The sequence below is a fragment of the Delphinapterus leucas genome, chromosome 1 (genome assembly GCF_059928025.1).
Source record: "Delphinapterus leucas isolate spDelLeu-1000000601 "Yukka" chromosome 1, BTC_Dleu_Yukka2, whole genome shotgun sequence".
Classification (NCBI taxonomy): domain Eukaryota; kingdom Metazoa; phylum Chordata; class Mammalia; order Artiodactyla; family Monodontidae; genus Delphinapterus; species Delphinapterus leucas.
Window position 1 is genome coordinate 164694044 of NC_143129.1, and position 22186 is coordinate 164716229.

Below are 22186 nucleotides of genomic sequence, written 5' to 3' on the forward strand. Positions count from 1 at the left end.
AGGCTCAGCACAGTGTCTGGCACACAGTAGGTATCCCTACATGTTGAACAGAAACTGGCAAAGGTGGTGGTGATGGCACCTTGAGCACTAATGGAGGTGAAGAGGCACAGGCAAGAGAGTCCAAGGCACTCTCCCAGTCTTACCTTCTTTCACTACAAAGGCTATACTTGCTCCCAGATCCAGGAGGAAGAATACTACCAACAAGTCAAGTGCATGGGAGAGCCTGGGAGAGCCTGGGGTAGGACTGGTGGGAAGAAGTAGATGGTATGGTAGGCATATGGACCAGAACTCCTGGAACCACAAGGCAGGGCTTGAGTGTCTCGTGACCCTCCTGGAGGATAGTATTAAAGGCCTCGGCTGGCTAGGGGCTTAGAGGAGAGGGTATCCTAAAGCAGGCAGGAGGTCCTACTCGGAACAGACCCCACCAGCAGCCTCCTGGGAAGCATGCACTTTGCCAGAAGATTCAGGGTTTAAACCCTTGGCAGGCTGAGCTGTCTCCATCTCCCCTCCATGCCAGCACAGAGCACCCTGGGAGTGCAGCTGACAGCCTTTGGTGAACCGGCCCCCAGGACAGCGGAACACTAGAGCACAGAGTCCTGGGGAGTATAGTCATGGGGGAGGTGGACAACGAGTTCATCCCTGCTGCACAAGGAAGCTGCTTCCACCCACTTCCTCCCCCAAGTCAGCCACAGGACTGGAGGTGGCCGTCCATGGGTTCTCCAGATGGGAGGCAGAGGTGTGTACACCTGCTCTCCCCACTCCGCCACATTCACTGCGGCCTAAACAATATACAATGCCTCCTCTCATTAGTTTTCTTCAGCATGTGACAGGCCAGGAGCAGCTGAGAGAGCTTTGAGGGTTCGGGGAGAGGGGAATTTCCGAGGGGCGGGTGGGGGAGGGGAGGCGCTCCCACTGCCCTCTGCCGACAACAGATTAGAGATTTTTCTGGCCACAGGGAAAGGGAGAGTGGGGGGGGGAGGGCCCCCCAGCCTGAAGGGGATTTCCAGGAGAACCTGGGCCCTGTGCCACCGGTGCGGATCCAGGGCCTCCCCTGAGGAGGGAGGGGGAGAGGCAGCTGGACCCGGCCCCTCTCTGAAGGTGTCAGAGGTAAGGGAGGGGATGGATGAGGCCTTCTCGGCCTCGGCTTCCTGCTCCTTTCATCCCACCCCTGCTCGAGTCCCCTTTCTGGGATGGGATTTTCCATTTGAAGTCAGAACAAAGGAGTGGGGAAGCTGAAGTCAGCCTGGCAGGTGTGGGCTCCTGTTCCGCCTCCAACACTGGTTGGCTGTATGACCTTGAGCAAGTCACTTCCTCCTCTGGGCCTCAGTTGCCCATCTGTATGTACCATGAGGGCTCCCTGTGACATCTCAGGCTATCAGCTCTGAGCGCCCAGGATCTGGAGATACCCATGCTCTGGGGGCCCATATCAGATTACCCACCTATCACCCAAAGCCACTTAATGCCAGGCCCTGTGCTGGGCAGGGCAGAGGGAAAAGACAGTCAGCCCAGGGCCTGCCCTCAGGATGTTCAGAACAGTAAGGTATGGTGATGCCTGTGCCCACGGAATGCGACAGCCAGCTGGTCCCAACCCCCAACAGAAGCCTTGCCTGGTTCCAGCTCTGCAAATCCCTCAACCCCAGCTTCCCCTCATTCTTCCATTTTAGCTCACATCACCTCTTGGGGAAGCCGTCTTTGATCTCCCCCTGGGATCACTCTGTTCCCTCCTTAGTCACACTTCTTGACCCTTAATTACTTGTTCAATGTCTACTACCCCCCTCAAACTGTGAGGTTCACGAGGACTGGGACCTTGTCTTTCATTCATCCTCAGGACAGAGTCTGGCACATAGTAGGTACTTATTACCTAATATTAAATACTTAATAAGTATTTGTGAAATAAATTAGTGAGACCCCCCTCTCCCATCTGGACCCAAGGCAGACAATGCTCATCACTTCAGAGGGGCTTGGAGAAGGTGGACCCAGACTCCTTTATGGAAACCACTCCCCCACTGATGTATCCCACAGCAGAGGGAGCCCTGCCCATATCACATCAGTCAAGGCCCCAGGCTAAGGACACTGAGATGCCCCTCCCCAAGAAGAAGGTGACCAGAAAAGCATATCCTGGGACTTCCCTGGTGGTCCAGTGGTTAAGAATCCACCTTCCGGGCTTCCCTGGTGGTGCAGTGGTTAAGAATCTGCCTGCCAATGCAGGAGACATGGGTTCGAGCCCTGGTCCGGGAAGATCCCACATGCCGCGGGGCAACTAAGCCTGTGCGCCACAACTACTGAGCCTGCGCTCTAGAGCCCACAAGCCACAACTACTGAAGCCCACATGCCTAGAGACTGTGCTCTGCGACAAGATAAGCCACTGCAGTGAGAAGCCCACACGCCACAACAAAGAGTAGCCCCTGCTCGCCGCAACTAGAGAAAGCCTGAGCACAGCAACGAAGACCCATTGCAGCCAAAAACATAAAAAAGAATCCCCCTTCCGATGCAAGGGACAAGGGTTCAATCCCTGGTCGTGGAACTAAAATCCCACAGGCTGCAGGGCAACTAAGCCCGCGCACCGCAACTACTGAGCCTGTGTGCTCTAGAGCCCGTGCGCCAACTAGAGAAGCCCGCGCATTGCAACAAAAGATCCCGCATGCCGCAGCTAAGACCCGACACAGCCAAATAAATAAACGGATAAATAAATATTAAAAAAAGAAAGAAAAGCATATGCTGTTCAACTCCAAATCTCTTGAGCACCCTGCTCTAGAGTCTGGGGGCAATAATTTCCCCAGGAGTATCACAGAGATGATTACACTGGACCAGGCCTTGAGGATGAATAGAAGTACTGGATAGAAAAGGGAAGGGAAACACATACTAGGTGGGGAACAGCACATGCAATGGCACAGAATGTGGAAATACATGGAGTGTTTATTGAAAGGCAAACAGATACCACCTGGACCTCAGAGAGGCAAAGTGACCACTAACCAAAGTGCCTTTGGGTCCTCACTTTGCTTTAGAGCTACACAGGCCCCTTCCTCAGCAGGGAGAGTTGGCATTATTCACCCTGCATCCTCACCCACCTTCCTATGACATCCAGACCACTGGGTCCCGATGTCATGTCCATCTGACTGGCCAAAGGTAGGCTCTCCTTCCCTGAACATAGCTCCCACCCCCAGTTCCCCCTTCCAGCTTGCTCCTCCAGACCATTCTCAAACTCATAGAATTCTAGAATGAGAAAGGGCCACTAATGGTCAGAGGTCATTAAACCCCATCTTTATTAAGACAGACAGTGTCTTGCCAAGAATGGGGCAGGACTTGGCAAAGGAGAACTCAAACGCAGGATTCTCTCCATAACCCCATGCCCAGCACAGCTCTCCCTGAGTGAGTGGCCAACGTTCATGGGGTTAAATCTGCTGAGCCTGGCAGGGTAGCTCCTAAATTCTCACTATCAGTATCGGAGCCATCCCCAGCGCCCACCCCCCCAGCCACTGCCCACTGCCTGAGAGAAACCTTCGGGAGGGCTGTATACTCCTTTCCCCAAGGTTGATCCTAAGCTCTACAGCAGTTACTCCCCTCGAGTCAGAAACACATCCAACCTCATATTATCTTGTTTGGAGAGTATGGCCTCTGGAGACAGATTGAGTGGCTCTGTCAGTGCTACGCTATGTTCATCATGTCCATGCAAGGAAGAACCTTGCCCGTCTTGTCCCAAATATTTGCATTACCCTGACCAGTACATGACACTATCTAGTAAGGAATATGTCTTTTTCAAATGAATGAAGCTGAATGACCTTGACCAACTTACTTTCACCCTCTGGGCCTATTTTCTCATCTATAAATGGTTGTAACTGACCACCTCCCAGGTTGTTGAGGACAAGGGAAAACATTCATGAAAATGCCTGGCCAGGGTCTGGCACATAGCAGCCTTCATGTTCCCCTTCAAATTAGCCAGCACCCTGCCCTCCTTCCACACTCTGCTCACCTCCTCCAGGAAGCCTCCCCCGATTATCTGCCAGCCTCCAGTCCTGGCATCCATCCCAGAAACACTTCCTCCCCACACGCTTGTCTAGAGTCCACATGATATTTCTGAAATATATGGATGTCTGCTTGTTTGTTTGTCTGTTACTTTTTCTGTGCCTGAACCCTCCGCTGGACAAAGGTAAGACTCCACCTTCCGTGGATCCCCCCTCAGTAATCATCATCATCATGGGTATCTGAGGTGTAACCAATGAGCTGTTCTCCAAACATGAATCAGGATAAACTTAGCTAATGCTCAAGTCCTCAGCATCACAGCAGCAGCAACCCGCTGGCGTCTGGACCATGCTCCACAATTCACAATGCACTTGCATGTCTGTTTTCTAATTTGATCCTTGAAACACCCCTGTAAAGCCAGGATTTGTTATCTCTATTTTACAGGTAGCAGAACTGAGGCTTGGAGGGGTTAATAACCTGCCGGGGTCACATGGCCCGAGAGGGGCAGACCAGGGCCCAGGACAGAATTGTCCTGTCAGCTTCAAAGCCCATTCCTTCCAGACTGGGTCCTTACAACTCAGGTGAATAAACTCACAAACACAATAACAGCGACCCCTTACATTTCTATGGTGACTTCACTTTCAAATAATTTTCACATCCTCTTTTGTAAGAATCTTGGAAAGCTCACAGACCCATCAAGGATATGTCTAGCCGGAAGGTTAGCCCAGTGAGAAGGTCCCCTCTCTTCAAGAGACAGTAATGGAAACAGTGAGGCCACAGAGAAGTTGCTTGCCCAGTGTCACAGGGCTTGCTAACCGCTGGGCCAGGATGTGAACTCTCATTAACTTGCCTGACTCTGATACTCCTCCTACTTTATCAAGTTCCCTCACTCTTCTCTGGGCCTCTTCCCATCTGTACAATGGGTTGGATGAGAAGATCTCTAAGCCTTACCCCCTGGTCTATGTCCTTGGGAGAATCATGAAAGCAGGACCAGTTTTGGAAGTCAGATGATTTGAGTTCAAATCCCAGGTGGGCAAATCAATTGCTCACTGTCCCTGAGCCTCAGTTTTTCCATCTTCAAATGGTCGTAAATGATAATGGAGGTAATGGATGCGGGGCGGGGAGGTGGGGGGGGGGGTTCTGGCACATTCAGAATAATAAATAAATGTCAGACTTCCTCTCTTTCCTTTCTAAGTCTGTGCAGGGCAGTGCGGGGAGCACGGGGGTTCTGGAAAACAGAGGCTCAAAATCTATCCCAAGCTCAGTTTTCCCTTTTATAGTAGGGGACTCAGATTAAAGAAGCCAAGACCTGCATCTACGGGTCTTTGGTTCAGCAACTGGGAGCAGGGAGATAATGACCTCCCTAGCAAAGGCCCCTGACCTCCCAGGAATTTTCTGTGTGTGCCTCCTCCCCATCTCCCCCAATCTTCATTCTAAACATTTTCCCCAGAAAGAGTTAAGCCTTCTTTGGGCTTCCCCTTCCTGACCAGCAGTGCCAGTGGAGATTAGAGAGATTGGATTTATTTCTCTTAATAAACAGAAAAGAAGTTTGGCCAGGCAGGTGACAAGGAAACAATTGGAATAATAGGAGGTTGGAGCAAAAGGAAGCAGGACTTCCTCCAGACATACCTACGGCCACCCTCAGACCTGGGGAAACAACAGCCAGGGGCTGGGAGGTGTTGCCCATGCACGTGGTCCCAAATCAGGTCGACCTGCTGCCCAGAAAGCCCAGTGCTACCCAATACCAAACACAAGGCAGGGGGAGGCCTGCCACTGACCCAATGACCCTTAACCCAGACTGTCGGAGCAGGGACCTACAGAGTCAGCTTTTCCAGCCCCTGCCCCCAGGCTGATCTCCCAGGGGAAAAGTGTCCACTGCCCTGGGGTATGCCACTAGCCTTCTATCTCTAATCCTGACAGTCGGACCACAAACCATCCTGCTGCAATTCTGACCCATGCCCCCTTGAGTGTGATAGGGATGACTTCAGATTGAACCCCAGTGGGGCAGCCCTGGGACAGACTTCATATATTGTGGGGACTACAGAGCCCTTGGAAACACCCCTCATGCAAACCTTCCCATGGGGCCTGGCCCAGTCATCTCAGCCCCAGCACCCAACTTCTGTTTGTGGCTGGGCTGCAGGGGAGCAGGGCCCATATCCAAAAGGAAGATCAGGCCGGATGCAATCACACAAGAGGCCTTTCACCCTCTTCCTGACCCCTAAAGTGTTCCATCTAATTATCCTCCAGAGGAGGTGGTTAAAGGACACTGGGCGGGTAAACAGGCAGAATGGGATTGGCCTGCACACACCGCCATTTCCTCACCTCTAGCACTGAAGCAGGAGCACAGGAAAGGTAGACTTCCTAGGACGGCTGGCCCCAAGGGAGCCCCACCCTCTTGCAGAGATTCATGCCCTCCACCTCAATCAGGAGACAGAAACAGAGAGGAAGATGAGGGAAGAACAAAGCAAGCGGCCAAAAGAAAAGTGATTCCAGTAGGGATGGGCCAGATCAGCCACCCCTCCCCTCAGGCTGCCCATCCATCAGGCCAGAGGGAGCCTAGAGGCAAGGAATTAGTTGTAGTACTTCAGGTAACCACCGCTGCCCCAGGTACCGCCTCTCCATTAACTTGGGCCTGTTTCCCCCATCTGCAAGCACACTTCCAACACAAGACCGTTTCTACCAAGGCGGGGAGAAGGAGTGGTGGGTGGGGCAGTTGGCTCAGATCCTGAGCTCACCACCCCAGGAGGTGGATGTTTGCGGTTTGGCCCAGGTGAGTGGTGAGGGGGGCCAGGTAGGAAAAGCTAACACTGCTAAGAACCTAAAGCATGTTATGCTCCGTGCTGGGTCCTCTGTGGGGCTGGAAACCCGGATCCACCTCGACGACTGAAACACCTTTTGAGTGCAGTTGGCTTTCCAGACCCAGAGGGACCCCCCCACCAGAGATGCAAGGTCACGTGCCTCTCCCATTGGCCCCAGGCCAGAGTCAAGACTCTGACCCCCTGACTCAGCAGCAGAGGGCAGAACCTGAGTGAGACTGGGGGAAGGGGGCACCGCCTCACCGTCCCAAGAGCCGGGCGGCCGACACTTCCTGCTTAAGCCAGGGGATTCCTGCCCCCTTCGGGGGGATCCTCTCCATCTCGAGCGGGGTTGAGCCCTGGGCTCTTCGCTCCCCAAGCAACGGCGCCTAAGGAGTCACCACCTCCGACACGCCGCGGACCCCCAGAGGAGCCACCCAGGCCGCACCCTCGGCGCCGCCCGGCGCCTGCCCAGGTGCCCGGTCGCCTTACCTCGGCCTTTACCCTTGGCCCTCCTGGCCTTGTCGTCCGCCTTCTTGGCCCGGGGGGCGGCCGGTTCGGCGCCCTCTGTCCCTGCCGCCTTCTTGCGCCGCTTGCCCCGCAGCCAGCTGAAGGCACGGCGGAGGCCGGACACGCCGGAGCGAGACTTCTTCCTGCGCGGGGGGCCGCCCGGGCCCCCCGGCTCTTCGGCCGCAGGTGCGGCGGGGGGCGCGCGGGCCGCCATGGCTTGGCCGGGGGACCCGGCGCGAGGGTCAGGCCCCCTGCGGCGGGGCGCCCATGGGCCGGGGTCGGGCGGGCGGGCAGGCGGCCGCCGCGCGGAGACGCGCCCGCAGAAAAGTTTGGGCGGCGGAGGCAGAGAGGGCGAGGAGCGGGGCGGGCGGCGGGAGCGGCGCGGGCGGGGCCGCGGGGCGGCGGGCGGGGCGCGGAGGCCGGCCGGGAGGCACGGAGCCGGGAGGGAGAGGCCGCGGGGCGGGGGCGGTGCTGCCTTTGGCCCCTCCCCGCCTCCTCCGGCCCTCCGGCCCGGGTCCGGGAGGTCGGGGACTCGGGGAGGGCGAGGTCCGGTGCAGAGGGAGGGTGGTCCCGCGCCCCCAAGCCGCGCCTGCGGGCTGGGGCCGAGAGGGCGGGGTCGCGGGGCGGAGCGGGTCCGGGAGGGGGCGGTACCGAGGTTCCGTTTCTGCGGGGGCACTGAGGAGAGCTGGGTTCGAACAGAGAAGCACGGGGCGATGATGGGGGTGCGCAGGGAAAGGGGGGAGAGAGGTGTTGGCGTTGGACCCCAAGAGAACCTGGTGCCCTGAGTTTGGTCCGGGACGAGATGGGGGATTCTGGAATTCTTCTTCTGCAATAGGAATTCTGAGAATGTTTTCCAGGACCTGGGCAGTACTGGAGGTTTTGCTCTAGAGACAGACGTCAGACCCACCCGAGACCTGTGACCGACAGTGGGTCTTCCTCTCCCATCTGGCGACTGGGAGCCGTCCCTTCGCTCCTTTCCCCTTCCTCACCCCACCTTCACCCTTCCTCACCCCATCTTCCCCCAGCCTCCATCTGTCCTCGGTGTGGAGCTGGGACCCATGCCTCCTGGGTTCCTGCTTCATCCTTGGGTGACTGGGATGAGGAGAGCCGTGCCTCAGTTTACCCTTGGGCCAGGCAGGGAGTCCCCAGAGCACTCCTGCCTGGGTCTGAATTTTCCACTGAGATGCTCAACACTGATTAGAGCTGATCTTGGATTAAACTCACAACTTTATAAGGTGCTTTGAGATCCTCTGCAGGTGACAAGTGTGACTGAGGAAGCTGGTAGGGAAAGGAAGCCTTTAAGAATCATGAAAATGCTGTGCTTGTTTCCTCCAGACCTCTGGCTCTTTATTATAGCTGATCAAGCACTTTCATATCATCTGATCCCACAACAAGCTCTGAGGGAAGCAGGGCAGGGAGTGATACCCCCATAGTACAGAAGGGAAACTGAGGCCAGAAGAGGACAGTGATTGCCCAAGAGCACAGAGGTGGTCAGCAGCAGAGGAGCTAAGATCGACAACCTAGGTCTTGTCTCTGCCTGGTCCCCAGGAGCTAGAAATTGCCCTAGGGTCCAGCTGTGGGTTCAGGGCTCTTAGACTCCCTCACTGGGTCCCCAGAAAGGCATCATGATTACCCCACCGGTTAGAATTTGTCTTCATCACCCAACCTGACCCTGGTCAAATAGCTTTCTCCTGGTCCCCACCCAGCCCAGTCAGCCCTGCTGTAGTATAGACAACACTCACTATATTATAGAAGGATTAGAGTGTGCATTTTGACCTCTCTAACCTGCCTTAGCCCCCGAGTGCCCCCAGGGGCTCAGCTGTGGCAAACTTGGGCCATCACTGACACCTCCCCCCTACCACCTAGGGGACCTGGGGCAGATTACTGTCCTTGCTGGGCCTCAGTTTCCCATCTAACCACCATTCATTTGGCTTCTGCCCAGCCTAGCACTATCCCTAAGGACCCTACCTCTCCTTCCATTGGTGAGTATCAGAGAAAAATTGTTATAGGCAGGGCTGAGACTTGGAGAGCGAGCGATGCACAGGGCCTTGGCCTGTTGGAGAGTCTGGATGCATTGGTAGGGAGGAAAGAGGAAAGCAAACATGCTCTGGCTTTTGGAAGTGGCGATCAGGAGAGGAATGTTGGGCAATCTTGCCCCCCACCAACCCTTTCAGCACCTCCTTTCTTCCTGGTGGCCAGACTGGTTACACAGTTTGCAGAGCCCAGTGCAAAATGAAAATGCAGGGCCTTTATTCAAAATTTATTAAAAATTTCAAGAAGGCAACGGCAGAGCATTCAACCAAACATGGGGCCTTTCCGAGAGCAGGGCCGTGTGGACTATGCCCACGAAGTTGGCCCTGCCAGTGGCTCATATAATTCCTCAGCAAAAGCTCCCCTAGAAACACAACCCAGAGGAGTCAACTCACAGATTGGGTCCCCTGATTAGGAGAAGAGGAGAGGAAAGGGGAGTGGGGAGAGGTCAGGTCTGTGTTCCCCTCACTGCTCCTAACTCTAACACCCAGACATTCTCACCTCCCATCTCCAGCCACCCCTCAGACCAGCAGCCCAGCTTTCCTGCTTGTCCCCTGGCCTAATGGACTGGCCTGCTTCTGCGCCCCTCAGGGCTAGCTGGGAAGGGCTAGCCTGCAACACTGCTCTCTGGATTCATGATTGCTCAGCTCAGCTACATTTCTTTGCTGGCCCTCTGGGCAGCTAAGGAAACTGACTTCCCAGCAGCCGCTGTCGGCAGGGCCCAAAGTCCATCCTGGAGCCAGGCTGTCACCTGACCAGGAAGGAAGCTGCCAGCCTGTCCCCAGGGAGGAACCAGCAATAACCAAGCTTGGGGCTACAGCCCCTGAGGCCATCCAGCTTTGCTCCCTCTGTTTTTGTTTTTGTTTTTTTCCTTTTTCTGGCTGTGCCACATGGCTTTCAGGATCTTAGAAGTGCAGAGTCCTAACCACTGGAACGCCAGGGAATTCCCTGCTCCCTCTGTTTTTGGAAAACCCAGGACCACCCCATGTTGCCTTCACATCCATCCTACACTTCCTGACCCCCCACCCTTGGGAGACCTGCCTCCCATAGGCTCCAGCTTTGTCCCCTACTAGGCCTGGCCTCCACCTACAGACTCCAGACTAAGCAGCCACGCCAAGGTATGGCTGAGCCTCCCTCATTTTACAGGGAACACCAGGAAGGGAAAGAGTCTGTAAATCACGCAGCTGTGGGTGGGAGCACCTTTGGCTTCCCTCAGTTCTTAGACCAGTTGGAGGGCAGAGCAGTTCTGCAAAATCAAGGATGTTGAGAGATTAATAGTCCTCGTATTCCATGGATAAGAAAGCGTAAATAGAGGGGGAGTGACTTGCCAACAGGCACACAGCTACCTCTGGGCAGAGGTGAAATTTAAAACTGATTTGTGTTGGGGGGGGCGGGGGGGTTCTAACTGATCACTTGCTTTGTGCCCCTGCCCCACCCCTGCTGCTTTCAAGGGTGGGCAGTTAAGACCCTGGAAAAGCAAAGTGTTTATCCTGGGGCCGCAGCTGGGCCTCCAGGAACCTCCAGAAATGTTCTGCTTAACTGCAAATGCACCTGTATGCATTTTTTCTGGGGAAAGCGTCCACAGCTTTAACAGATTCTCAAAGGGGTTCCTGTTTCAGAATGAACTAAGAATCTACACTTTGATCCTTTTCAGTGGGAGAAGATAGAAACGGGCTCCTTGTGTCTGATGCCCTCTCTTTCCTCCCTAACCTGGGGGCGCGGGGAGACCCTGCAGGTCTCATCCCCACAGTGGACACTCCTGTGGCCCCTACTCTGTGGCTCCTGGCATCTGTGGCAGCGTATCAACGTTTCAAACAACCTCCCTGCTGAGGTCTTCTTTGATCCTCCCAGCATCTCTTAGAATCAGGCCCCAAGCCTAATTCCACCCATTTTCCCTGCTGGGTTGAGAGGTGAAATAATGCCCAAGGTGTTAGTGATGTGTGTGGAATGGAGATGGAGTCTTGTGGGCTCTCAGCTCTGAGTTGCTGCCAGCTCCTAGGAGGCTGAGGGAGGGAAGGAAAGAGAGAGAGGAGGGGGAGACAGAGAGAAAGGAAAGGTTGCTGTTGCCACTGCCCAGTCTCCACTGTGGAATGAATTCTGATTCCTTGCATTCTTTCAGCCACTATCTCCTGAGCACCAGCTCCGTGCTCCAGGCTTCCAGACTGACCAGCTATTCTGTGATCAGACTGTCACTCTCTGAGCTGTACACAGCATAGAAAAGTGGGTTTCAACCTTTTTCTTTTAGCAGTGGAACTTTTATTTTTCCCTGCAAACAAAAGCCCCCTGAATTTTATCTGACAGATAAAACAGATAAAAGCAATGCTTTATACATATGAATTTATTTTTATAAATCAAAATGTATTACCTTTACTTAACACAAAATAAATCAGGAGGAACAATGCCAACATTTTGATGGACTAAAAATTTGAAATCCTGAGTTACAGGTGTGGTCATTGTTTTAACAGAGAGCCAGCGTTCAGTTTATTTCTGCAGCAGTTTCTCTCAGTAATTAGAAAATACTACACTTCATAGACAAGCAAGGGCAAATGGTAAGAGTTTTAGCATCTTGGTAGAAATGTCAGGAGAAGCTTTATCTGAGGTCTGCACAGAAATGAGTTATGCAGCCAGCCCAGCCTAATGGCTTGTTAAAAGTTAGCCTAACGAGTTTCTCGTCTCGGTCCTGCCACTAACTTGGTGTCCTTGGGTAAGACACTTGCCCTCTCTGGGCACCAGTTACCCCATCTGAATATCTGATTTCACCTAGAAAAGGAGAGGGTGAGTGGAGGTACTGGAGTGGGTTGGGGTGTGTGGGGTGATGCATTGAGCATATATGGAAACTTCATTACTCATCCTCACCGCCCACCCCCATCCCAGTGCCAGACCTGAAGAAGGAGCCACAAAACCACTGAACTGCCCAAGTTCAAAGGCAGAGGCGAGTTGCCATGGAGACGTGCTTTGTTTCCCAACTGTCTGGCTGCATCTGACAAGCACAAAAGCTGGCCAGATGGACACTGACCTAGGCTGAGAGAGCCAGGATTTCCTGACCCCCAGATCCACAGGGCTCACTGCTGTCCAAGGAGGGCGGTCAGTTCTCAGTTCTCACCCCCAAAACAGGGGCATGACCAGCCTGGTCTGCCAGTTGATAAGGCTTCCTGTAGGGAGCTGCTGGGTGGGGCCTCCAGGTGTTTGCAGACACCTACTCCACCAGTCCTGGGCAGCAAGGCTGGCCCTGTGCCCAAGGGCAGGGCTAGGAGGGAAGTGCCCACACTCAGGGCCTTCCGGAAGCTGGGAGAGGGGTCAAGATGTATGGGGCCCATGATCGGAAGGAAACAGCTGGGTGTGGATCCTCAGCAAGACCCTCCACGCCCACCACGCACACAGGGCCTACACAAACACGCCGAGACACAAACACAGGTTGACAGACCCACATGCACACCAGTTTACCCTGGCATACTCGGATACATGGGCACACACCAAGACACAAACCCAGATACACACTGATACCTCTGAGTACCCATAAACGCCCAGGTACACTGAGACAGCCTGATATCTAAACACATGCAAACACACACAGGTACAGAAACATACCCAATTATACACAGACATGCTAACACACACACATATATACACAAATGCTCACATTCCCAGATGCACAGACACTCATACTGTCATCCACTGATACAAAAACAACACACACAGATACCCACTGGCCCATAAATCAGAGAGAGATATACAGAAGGCCTAGTCACATAAATATAAACAAACAGTTACAGATGGCAGCACCGATGCACAAAACCCAACACACATTCAGGCAAGAGGAAGCGAAGGGAACTAATACTTGGTGAGGGTCAATTCTACATAGGCAGTGTGAAAGGAATTATATCTGTAGGATCTTCTTAAAATCCTTCCAACAATCTGTGAAGTTGGCATTGTTATCCCCTTTTTACAAATGCGATAACGTAGAATATATGTATCTATAAAATGCCCAAATAATGCAGCAATAAATAGGGTAAAATGTGAAAGTGCCTCTTCACACATGTTCCCCACCTCCACCTCACCACGGTTAGTGTTAGTGGGCAGTATGCATATATTTTTTCTACGCGTTTACATACAAGCATTTAAAAATATTACAAGTCTGAACATTTCCCACAAAACCAACTCAGAGTGGTTAAGAAATGTGACCAAGGTCATAGAGCCAGTTAGCAGAATCAGGATTTGGATTTAGCTCTGGCTCACTCCAAAATACTCTTTCTGCTGCCTCAGCCCAGACAACCACAGAGACACAAATTCACAAAGGGGAGGCCCAGGGCAGGGGGAGGGGCTGCACCTCAGGGCTGGCCCAACAGGCTTTCTGTCTGATTGCTCTGGGTTCCCCAGGTGGTTCTTCTGGCTAAAGGCGTTGCCCCTATAAATTCCTGTTAAGGGGCAGATGTCTTCCTGGGATAGGAACCTTTGAATCATTGACCCCAGGTGAGCACCAGGCAGGTGACTAAGTGATGCAGGCACAGCTCCAACCCCAGCTTCCCCCAGTCTCCTAACCTCTCAATCCCTTCTCCACACACCCCAGAGGCACCTTTTCTGATGCTATATCTGGATCTTGTCCCTCTGGCAGCTTAAATCCCTTCCTGTTGACTCCAGTGTAAATCCCAGCCTCTTGGACACTTAGGGCCCTTCACTCTCCAGCCTGACCTCCCTCTCCCCATTTTTGCATCTGGCAAAGTACTTGTCCTTCGGGACCAGCCCAAGTGCTCCTCTTGTTGAGCCTTCGCTGACTCCCCCGTGCGGATTCACCCCCGCCCCACAGCGTGCTCAGCAGACACCCGCCATGACTTACAATCATCGCTGTCGAAGCATCTCCGCTGATGGGCTGACCAGCTTCCAGGGCTTGCCCTAAGTGCTTATATAATTGCCTCCCTTAATCTTTACAACAGCCCTAAAGAGATAAGAAGTATTGTCCCCATTTTACAGATGGTTAAATGGAGGCCCAGAGAGGTTGAGTCCCTTCTTTAAGGTCTGATTCTCTCAAAAGTCAGTCCTTGGCCACATCACATACAAGCACATTATAGCAAACATGTTTCCATTGCCCTCTCAGCTAGAAGCCCTAGAGAGCAGGTTTCCTCATCTCTTCCTGGCCTCCTTCATCTCTGAACCTCTGGTGCTGGCACAGGCTTGGACAGTGGGGAGGGGCTCAGTGAACGGTTGTTGAATGAGGTCCCCATCCATTTGCTGTGACAGAATAAGAGAGGATAGGAGGGGAGACACTGGGGTACCCTGGGAGGACCCCTGCTAGATGGGATTCCCCAGGAAGTCACTGAAGGCAAGAGTTCCCTCAAGATTGGGATGTGTCTGCCCCTAGATCTCAGGGACATCTGTGCAGACCCTGCTAGGGGAGCAGGTGTCCTCTGGCTCCTCCACATGTCCCTCCCGTCAGGAGCTCTCAGTCAATCTGTTATTAAATATTTACTGTTTCCCACTCTGCTCAGCTTGGTGCCAGGCCCTGGACAAGGGGACCAGAGAACAGGGAACAGGGAACTATACAGTTAATGATCACCTACCAGGTGCCATGGAATCCTCCCAACAGCCCTGCAGTTAGGCTCTCAACCCTATTTTTGCAGCTGGAGAAATGAGGCTCAGAGTAGGGAAGACACTGGTTCGAGGTCACACAGCCAGTGAGCCAAGATCCAGAGTCAGCTGTGTGGGCATTTGTTCCCCTGCATCCTACCCCCCACCTCAGAGCCAGGGAGCATGTGGGCTGACTCAGAAAAGACTCAAGGAGGCCATTTTTGAGGTGGGGCGTGGCTGGAACCCAGCCTGCCCTGGTGGACATTTTACAACAGCTTGCATTTGTCCAGCACTTTCCCTTCCATTAGCTCATCCAGCCCTCCCCAACATCCCCTCGGGTGCCTATTATTATCTCCATTTGACAGATGAGGGATGGAGGCTCCGTGAGGTCAAGTGACTTTCCCAAGTTTGCACAGAGCATGCAGAGCAAAGCAGGGGTAAACTTTCAGACCTTAACCCTCCTCCTGTGTCTCCCTGCTGCCTCCACTTCTGCCTCCTCCCAGCAGTCCTCCCTGCTGCCCCAAGTGAGCTCTCTAAACCGAACCGTGGGCAATTCCCTGGCGGTCCAGTGGTTAGGGCTCTGTGCTTTCACTGCTGAGGGCCTGGGTTCAATCCCTGGTGAGGGAACTAAGATCCCACAAGCCACATGGTGCGGCCAAAAATAAAATAATTAATTTAGGGACTTCCCTGGTGGCTCAGTGGTTAAGCATCCGCCTGCAAATGCAGGGGACATGGGTTCGAGCCCTGATCCAGGAAGATCCCACATGCCACGGAGCAAATAAGCCCATACGCCACAACTACCGAGCCTGTGCTCTAGAGCCCGCGAGCCACAACTACTGAGCCCACATGCCACAGCTCCTGAAACCCACACACCTAGAGCCCATGCTCCGCAACAAGAGAAGCCACCACAATGAGAAGCCCGCGCACCCCAACAAAGAGTAGCCCCCGCTCGCTATAACTAGAGAAAGCCCAAGCGCAGCAACAAAGACCCAACACAGCCAAAAATAAATTAAAAATAAATAAATAAATAATTTTTTTAAACTTAATTAATAATTTAATTTAAATAAATAAACCCAACCATGAGCCTCCAGCTCTAAGGGCCTGGCCATTCTCTGCTCTCTCATACCTCTCACTGCCGCACCTTTGCCCGTGGCTGGTTCCTTAGCTCTCCCTGACTCATTCACCTTCCAAGCTCCTACTCAGCCTGCGAGTGCCAACTCAAATGTTCCCTTCTCTAGGAAGGCTTCCTGGATTGTAAGGATTTGTTTGTATGGATTTCTCCATACAAACCTCTAATAGATCTTATTGTATTAAATTGCTTGTCTCCCTCCTCAGACTATGAGCTCCTTAAGGGCAAAGACAATGATTTTTCAAATCTGTCTTCCCTGCACATAGCTTTTCATTGAATGAATGAATGACATCCCAAGGGCTCTAACAGAAATAGGGACATTGGGACTTCCCTGGTGGTCCAGTGGTTAAGACTCCACACTCCCAATGCAGGGGTCCCAGTTCGACACCTGGTCAGGGAACTAGATCCCACATGCCGCAACTAAGAGCCCACATGCCGCAATGGAAGATCCCACACGCAGTAAAGAAGAAGATCCTGCGTGCCGCAAATAAGACCCGGCGCAACCAAATTAATTAATTAATTAAAAAGAAAAAAAAAGAAATAGGGGCATCAAGAAGAGAAGCTATTAATAAACATTTGTTATTATTTTTATCCAAAAAAAAAAAAAAAGAAGAGAAGCTAGTATTTAGGGAGGAAAAAGAAGGGATGGGATTTTGCTTTTGGCCATTTGGAGTCTGAAGAGCTACTAGGACATTCAGCTGGACATACCTATTAGGTAGGAGTTGGGGTGGGGTGGGGAGGAAAATTGACCAGGAAGAAAAGATATTAACAGCAAGTGCCAGTAACTGAATACTGACTAGTGCCAGACCCAGTGCTGAAAACTTTTTTTTTTGGCCACGCTCTGCAGCATTGGGATCTTAGCTCCCAGACCAGGGAGGAGCCCATGCCCCCTGCAGTGGAAGCTTGGAGTCCTAACCACTGGACCACCAGGGAAGTCCCTCAGTGCTGAAAGCTTTATGTGCCTTATCCCATTTGATCCCCAAGAGATAGGTAATATCAACTTATTTGATGGAGGAGGAAGTTGAGGCTCAGAGAAGTAGTTTTCCAAAGTTGCATTGCTAATAAAAGGCAGAGGCAGGATTTGAACCCAGATCCACACGATGCCAAAGTCCACGCACTTAATCCTGCCTCCATATGGAGACTATGGAGGATTGAGTTTATAGAACACATACCTTTAAGGGAGAGAGTAGGAAGCTGAGATCAGAGAGGGAACCATTCAAGAGATAGAAGGGAAACCAGCAGGGTGATGTTTGAGGCCAAGAAAAGAGCTCCAAGAAGGGTCAGGTCAACAGTGCCTACTGTCCCTGAGAGATCAAGGTTGGGCAAGGGATTTAGCAACTGAGAGGCAACCTTCCAGAGAGCTGCTTCCACGTGCTTCTGGGAGTCCATAATAGGACCTGCCTGAGTGGGAGGTGAGAAAGTGGAGGCGGTTGGCTAGAAAGAGAAGGAGAGAACAGGGAAGAAAGGGAGCATCCCATCGGTATGCAGGCCTAGGAGGGCGGGGCAAACAGGTTGGGGCTGGCCTGGAAATACTGGGGAAGGGTTGCAAGCAGGTGGTGGGGGGGTGAGCATATGAGCACTGTGGGTTGAGTCAGCTACTAGCCTCAAGGACACCCTCAGTCTCTTCCTTGACAGCCCCGTGATCAAACCCTCTCCTCCATCCCACCCCCATCTTGCAGGCCAAGCTACAGTAGCCTCATTCATCCTTTCCTCTCCCTCCCCCACCCTGTCCTCACCGCTCCCCTGAGGTTGTTCAGGACCAGCCATCCCCACCTCCAATCTGCTGTCTCACCCTCCCTGGCCCAGCCTGGTGAGGCAGGCAGGGAGGAGCTTCCAGGCAGGAAAGGGCTGAGTCACTCAGATCTTGATACCCAGCTGAAAGGGGCAGGAAGGAAGAGGGCTCCTCCCCAGCAAGCTCTCCTGGCCAGTCCTCACTTTGCCAGCTGAGTGGGGCAGGCTGGGAGAGGATAGCCCTTGTCACATTAACAGCCAGCATTTGCTGAGCTGCTTCACCCACTCCAGCTGGGGTCCTTTGCTTCTATGCTTGCCTTTAAAAAGTAGGGTCTTGGGCTTCCCTGGTGGCGCAGTGGTTGAGAGTCTGCCTGCTAGTGCGGGACACACGGGTTCGAGCCCTGGTCTGGGAGGATCCCACATGCCGCGGAGCAACCAGGCCCGTGAGCCACAACTACTGAGCCTGCGTGTCTGGAGCCTGTGCTCTGCAACGAGAGGCCGCGATAGTGAGAGGCCCGCGCACCGCGATGAAGAGTGGCCTCCACTTGCCACAACTAGAGAAAGCCCTGGCACAGAAACGAAGACCCAACACAGCAAAAATTTAAATAAATTAATAAACTCCTACCCCCAACATCGTCTTTAAAAAAAAAAAAAGTAGGGTCTTGCCTGAAAAGTAGGACCTGTCACCTCCCTTTCACAGGTGAGGAAACTCAGAGAGACAAAGTGACTTGGGCAGGGTCACACAGATTGGAGGGCTGGTCCATTGGTGTCCTCACCCCGTGCTCTGGGCACACAGGAAGGGATGGTGTTTGGAGACAGTGGACAAGGGGGCTGAGGGGCTCAGGCATACCAGTGGGTGACGCCTGCAAAAGCTGGGTGGAGGGAGGCACTAGGCCCATGGTCCTGCCAAAACGGCCCCTTTCCCAAGCCCCAGTGGAAGGCAGACCCTCCTTCCTCCCCGCTCCCTGCTCTGCCCTTGCTGTTGTTGGCTCAGCTCTGAGGCACCTCTATCTCATTCCTCAGCATCTTCCATCCTCTCCTCACCGTGCCATGCTGAGAGGAATAGCAAGGACCTTGGCAGGCGGTGTCCTACCGTTCTGCACTCTGCCAGGGCACAGTGTTCCCATTGTCTTGAGCAGTGAGAGGTGTCCAGGTCCTGGGGAGGAGCGGGGGATCATGCCAGGCCTCTACTCTCTCCTCAGGCTGCTCAGCAGCCTTCTCTGGGGCCCAGGCTGTTTGTCCACACAACAGTGGACAAACACTGAGTTTGAGTGACATTGGGCAAGTCACCTCCCTCCTCCTGAATGGGGCAGCCCATGTAGATAATACAGAAAAGCAAGCCAATCAGCATTCTCCCATAGACCTGGACCATCCCTGATATTAACTTTTGATTGATTCAATTGCATTTAATGTGGCTAGAGTCACAGATGTGCCACTAGCTGTGTGACCTTGGGCAAATTTCTAGACTTCCCTGAGTCTCGGTTTCTTCCTCTTTAAAACAGGAATAACAATAATAACACCTCCCTACCAGAGTGGTTGTCGGGGTTGATTTAGATAATGCCTAAAGCAGGTACCACATAGTGTTTAAAAGAAAAAAAAAGAGAGATACTTAGTATTATTGGGAGATATCTGATTACAAACTGAATTCATGCTCAAAGAGAATCTGGGAAATGCAGAAAAGTACAAAGTTGTAAATCAAAATCACCTGTAATTCCACCCAGAAGCACCTTTTTTGTGATGATTTTCTTACACAGAGTGGAGTTGCCCTCCCTCACCCTCCAAGAGAATGACCCATGTGCTTCCAGGGAGGATGGGTGGATAAATCTGCATTTTCTGCATCCTCTCTGGGCCTCCGGTTCCCTGTCTGGAAAGAAAAGGGTTGAAGTAATCAGGGAAGACAAATAGATTTAATTTCATATGCTAACTGCTGCCTCAAATGGCTCTGGGTTCACAGTGCCGTGATCAATTAATCATGTCTGCCATGGACGCAGGGGATGCAGAATGGAGCAGTGGTAGTATATGTACCCTGTGTAGCCACTGTGTAGAGTCTAAGAAATCCCTAAGAACCACTTCAGTTTTTAACATTCTAAGAACCTTTCCCCCTTTTCATTCTACTTTCTGTTCCAGATCCTGGCTTCCTCTGGGGAATGGGGAGGGAATCCTTGCTTCTTCTCCCACCCAAGGCCTGTCCTTAGCATACTTCTGGGGTCTAGTACCCAAACTAGCTCCTACTTAACATTCTCCATAGTTGTACCTTCTCTGCAGAGCCCAACTAAGGCTCTCCCCCAGTCAGGCTCCAAACAGGGGAGCTGGGGAGGGAGGAGGGTTTGGGTGTTTTCCTCACTAAAAAGGAAATATGCAAATAGCATGCCTTCTAGCAGTCATTCCTCACCAGTCCAAGCTTGGGCATTTGAATATTAAATGATCCCATGCAAATGAGCACATCCTCTCTCCTTAGCAGCCCTGCAGTTCTTTGGGCAATAGGGCTTCAACCCAACCTGAGTGGATGGGTTCAGGGTCCAGATAGCCCTCTCTGCAGGTGAGAAAGGACAGTGCCTGAAGGACTCAACTGAAAGATTTACCAGTTCCCATTCCGGCGTGAGGGCTCTGTGAGGCGGACCTGAGCTCAGTAAGGGGACAGAGACTCAGAGAAAGCTAGGGACTCTCTAGGGATGGGGATGGGCTCCATCAAGGGGGAGGTTCTCTGTAAAAGAGAAAGGACTCAGGGGCTTCCATGGTGGCACAGTGGTTGAGAGTCCGCCTGCCGACGCAGGGGACACGGGAAGATCCCACATGCCACGGAGCGGCTGGGCCCGTGAGCCATGGCCACTGAGCCTGTGTGTCCGGAGCCTGTGCTCCACAACAGGAGAGGCCACAGCAGTGAGAGGCCCGCGTACCGCAAAAAAAAAAAAAGAAAAAAAAAAAAAGAGAAAGGACTCAGTGATGAGGAGCGGGACGGATGGTGGGAGTTCACTGAGGTGGATAAATCTCAAGAATCTGAGGTGTGGTCCCACTGCCCATCCCTTTCTCCCCCTCCCAGTCCTTCAGGCTTGCCAAGGGCTATAACCTGAGGGGCCAGTGGGGTGGTCCCTGAGATCCCTGAATAGGGTCATCCCAGGGTTCCAAATGTCTTTCTGGAAGCTGCCTCCAGCCTAAGGACCCCAGAGGTGGGAGGAAGCTCCCAGGAAATGAGAAAACCTGGGAAGGCTCTCTTGTCCCCCATGGCCCCAGGCCAGACCTCCCTCTCACTGGCTTCTAGGGCCTTGCTCTCGGCCCTGGCTCCCTAGCCCCTAAGGCCTCACAGTTTGTTGCTGAGGACTGTTTGGTGTTGCCTGCCTGAGGCCCCATCTCACTCACTGAGCTCCGTCCTCCCCACTGAGCCCCCAGGCCCCTCACTGAGCCCCCATTCCCCTCACTGAGCCCCCATTCCCCTCACCGAGCCCCATCCCTTCACTGAGACCCCCCATCCCCCTCACTGAGCCCCATCCCCCTCACTGAGCCCCCATCCCCTCACTGAGCCCCCAGGCCCCTCACTGAGCCCCCATCCCCTCACTGAGCCCCCAGGCCCCTCACTGAGCCCCCATCCCCTCACTGAGCCTCATCTCCCTCACTGAGCCCCATCCCGCTCACTGAGACCCTCATCCCTTCACTGAGACCCCCCATGCCCCTCACTGAGCCCCAACCGCTCACTGATTCCTTATCTCCCTAATGGAGGCTTGTTGGTAAACCTTCGTTTCCCGGATGAGCCACTGCAAACTGCAGCCCTGAGACCAGTGTTGCGTCTACCCAGCCTCTGGTATACCCATTTCAGCCACATCCTTGGCTTTGTCCTGGCCCAGGGCCCAGGTCGTGAGATGGAGGAGCCAGAGGCAAAGGGATCAATAATAGCCTGGAAGGAGAGCCCAGCTAAGGGCCTTCTTGGTCAGCTTCCATGGTGGCTCTGGGCCCGTTCTGCCAGTGGCACGGATGTTGAGATGCTGCTGCTGCAGAGAGGCAGCTCCCCCTCTGGCTTGCCAAGACTCAGGCCAGGCGCTGGAGCAGAAGAGCAGGCATCGGTCCCAGCCCGATCCCCTGAACAAAGCTGCACTGTGCACACCCTCCCATCCCCTCCACCCCTCCCCTCAGGCCAGGCCAGGGTCGGGCAGGGCCACACATGGAGGCCGGAAACAGAAGGACACCCAGGCAGCGAGGGGGCAAGGGAGAAAGGCTGTGAGCTCCAGGGTCAGGGACACAGAGTCAGACCTACAGGCAGAGAGGCTGTGGCTTACAGCCCTGAGTCTGGAGTGGCAGGGGTGGCCACCGGGTGTTCCAGGCGTCTCCAGGACACAGAGAAGCAGACCCATGGGAGGGAGACCCAAGTCCAGGCAGGTTGGAGGTGATGGTGATCCTGAGTGCCCTGGACAAGGGCACAGGAATCGCAGGCCCCACTGCACAGCCACAGCCTTGGCCACAGCCCCAAGGCTCCTCA

General features: G+C 53.5%; 1 protein-coding gene across 2 annotated transcripts in view; it reads right to left on the reverse strand.

The window, feature by feature from the left end:
• NHSL3 (NHS like 3) overlaps positions 1-7614 on the reverse strand; it is a 29164-nt gene extending 21550 nt beyond the window's left edge. For both annotated transcript variants that reach the window (XM_022575111.3, XM_022575110.3), the window contains exon 1: positions 7248-7614. In XM_022575111.3, the coding sequence (XP_022430819.1) occupies positions 7248-7479 (232 nt within the window). In that variant the 5' untranslated portion in view covers positions 7480-7614. The remainder of the gene's footprint in view (positions 1-7247) is intronic.
• Between the last annotated feature and the right edge of the window lie 14572 nt (positions 7615-22186).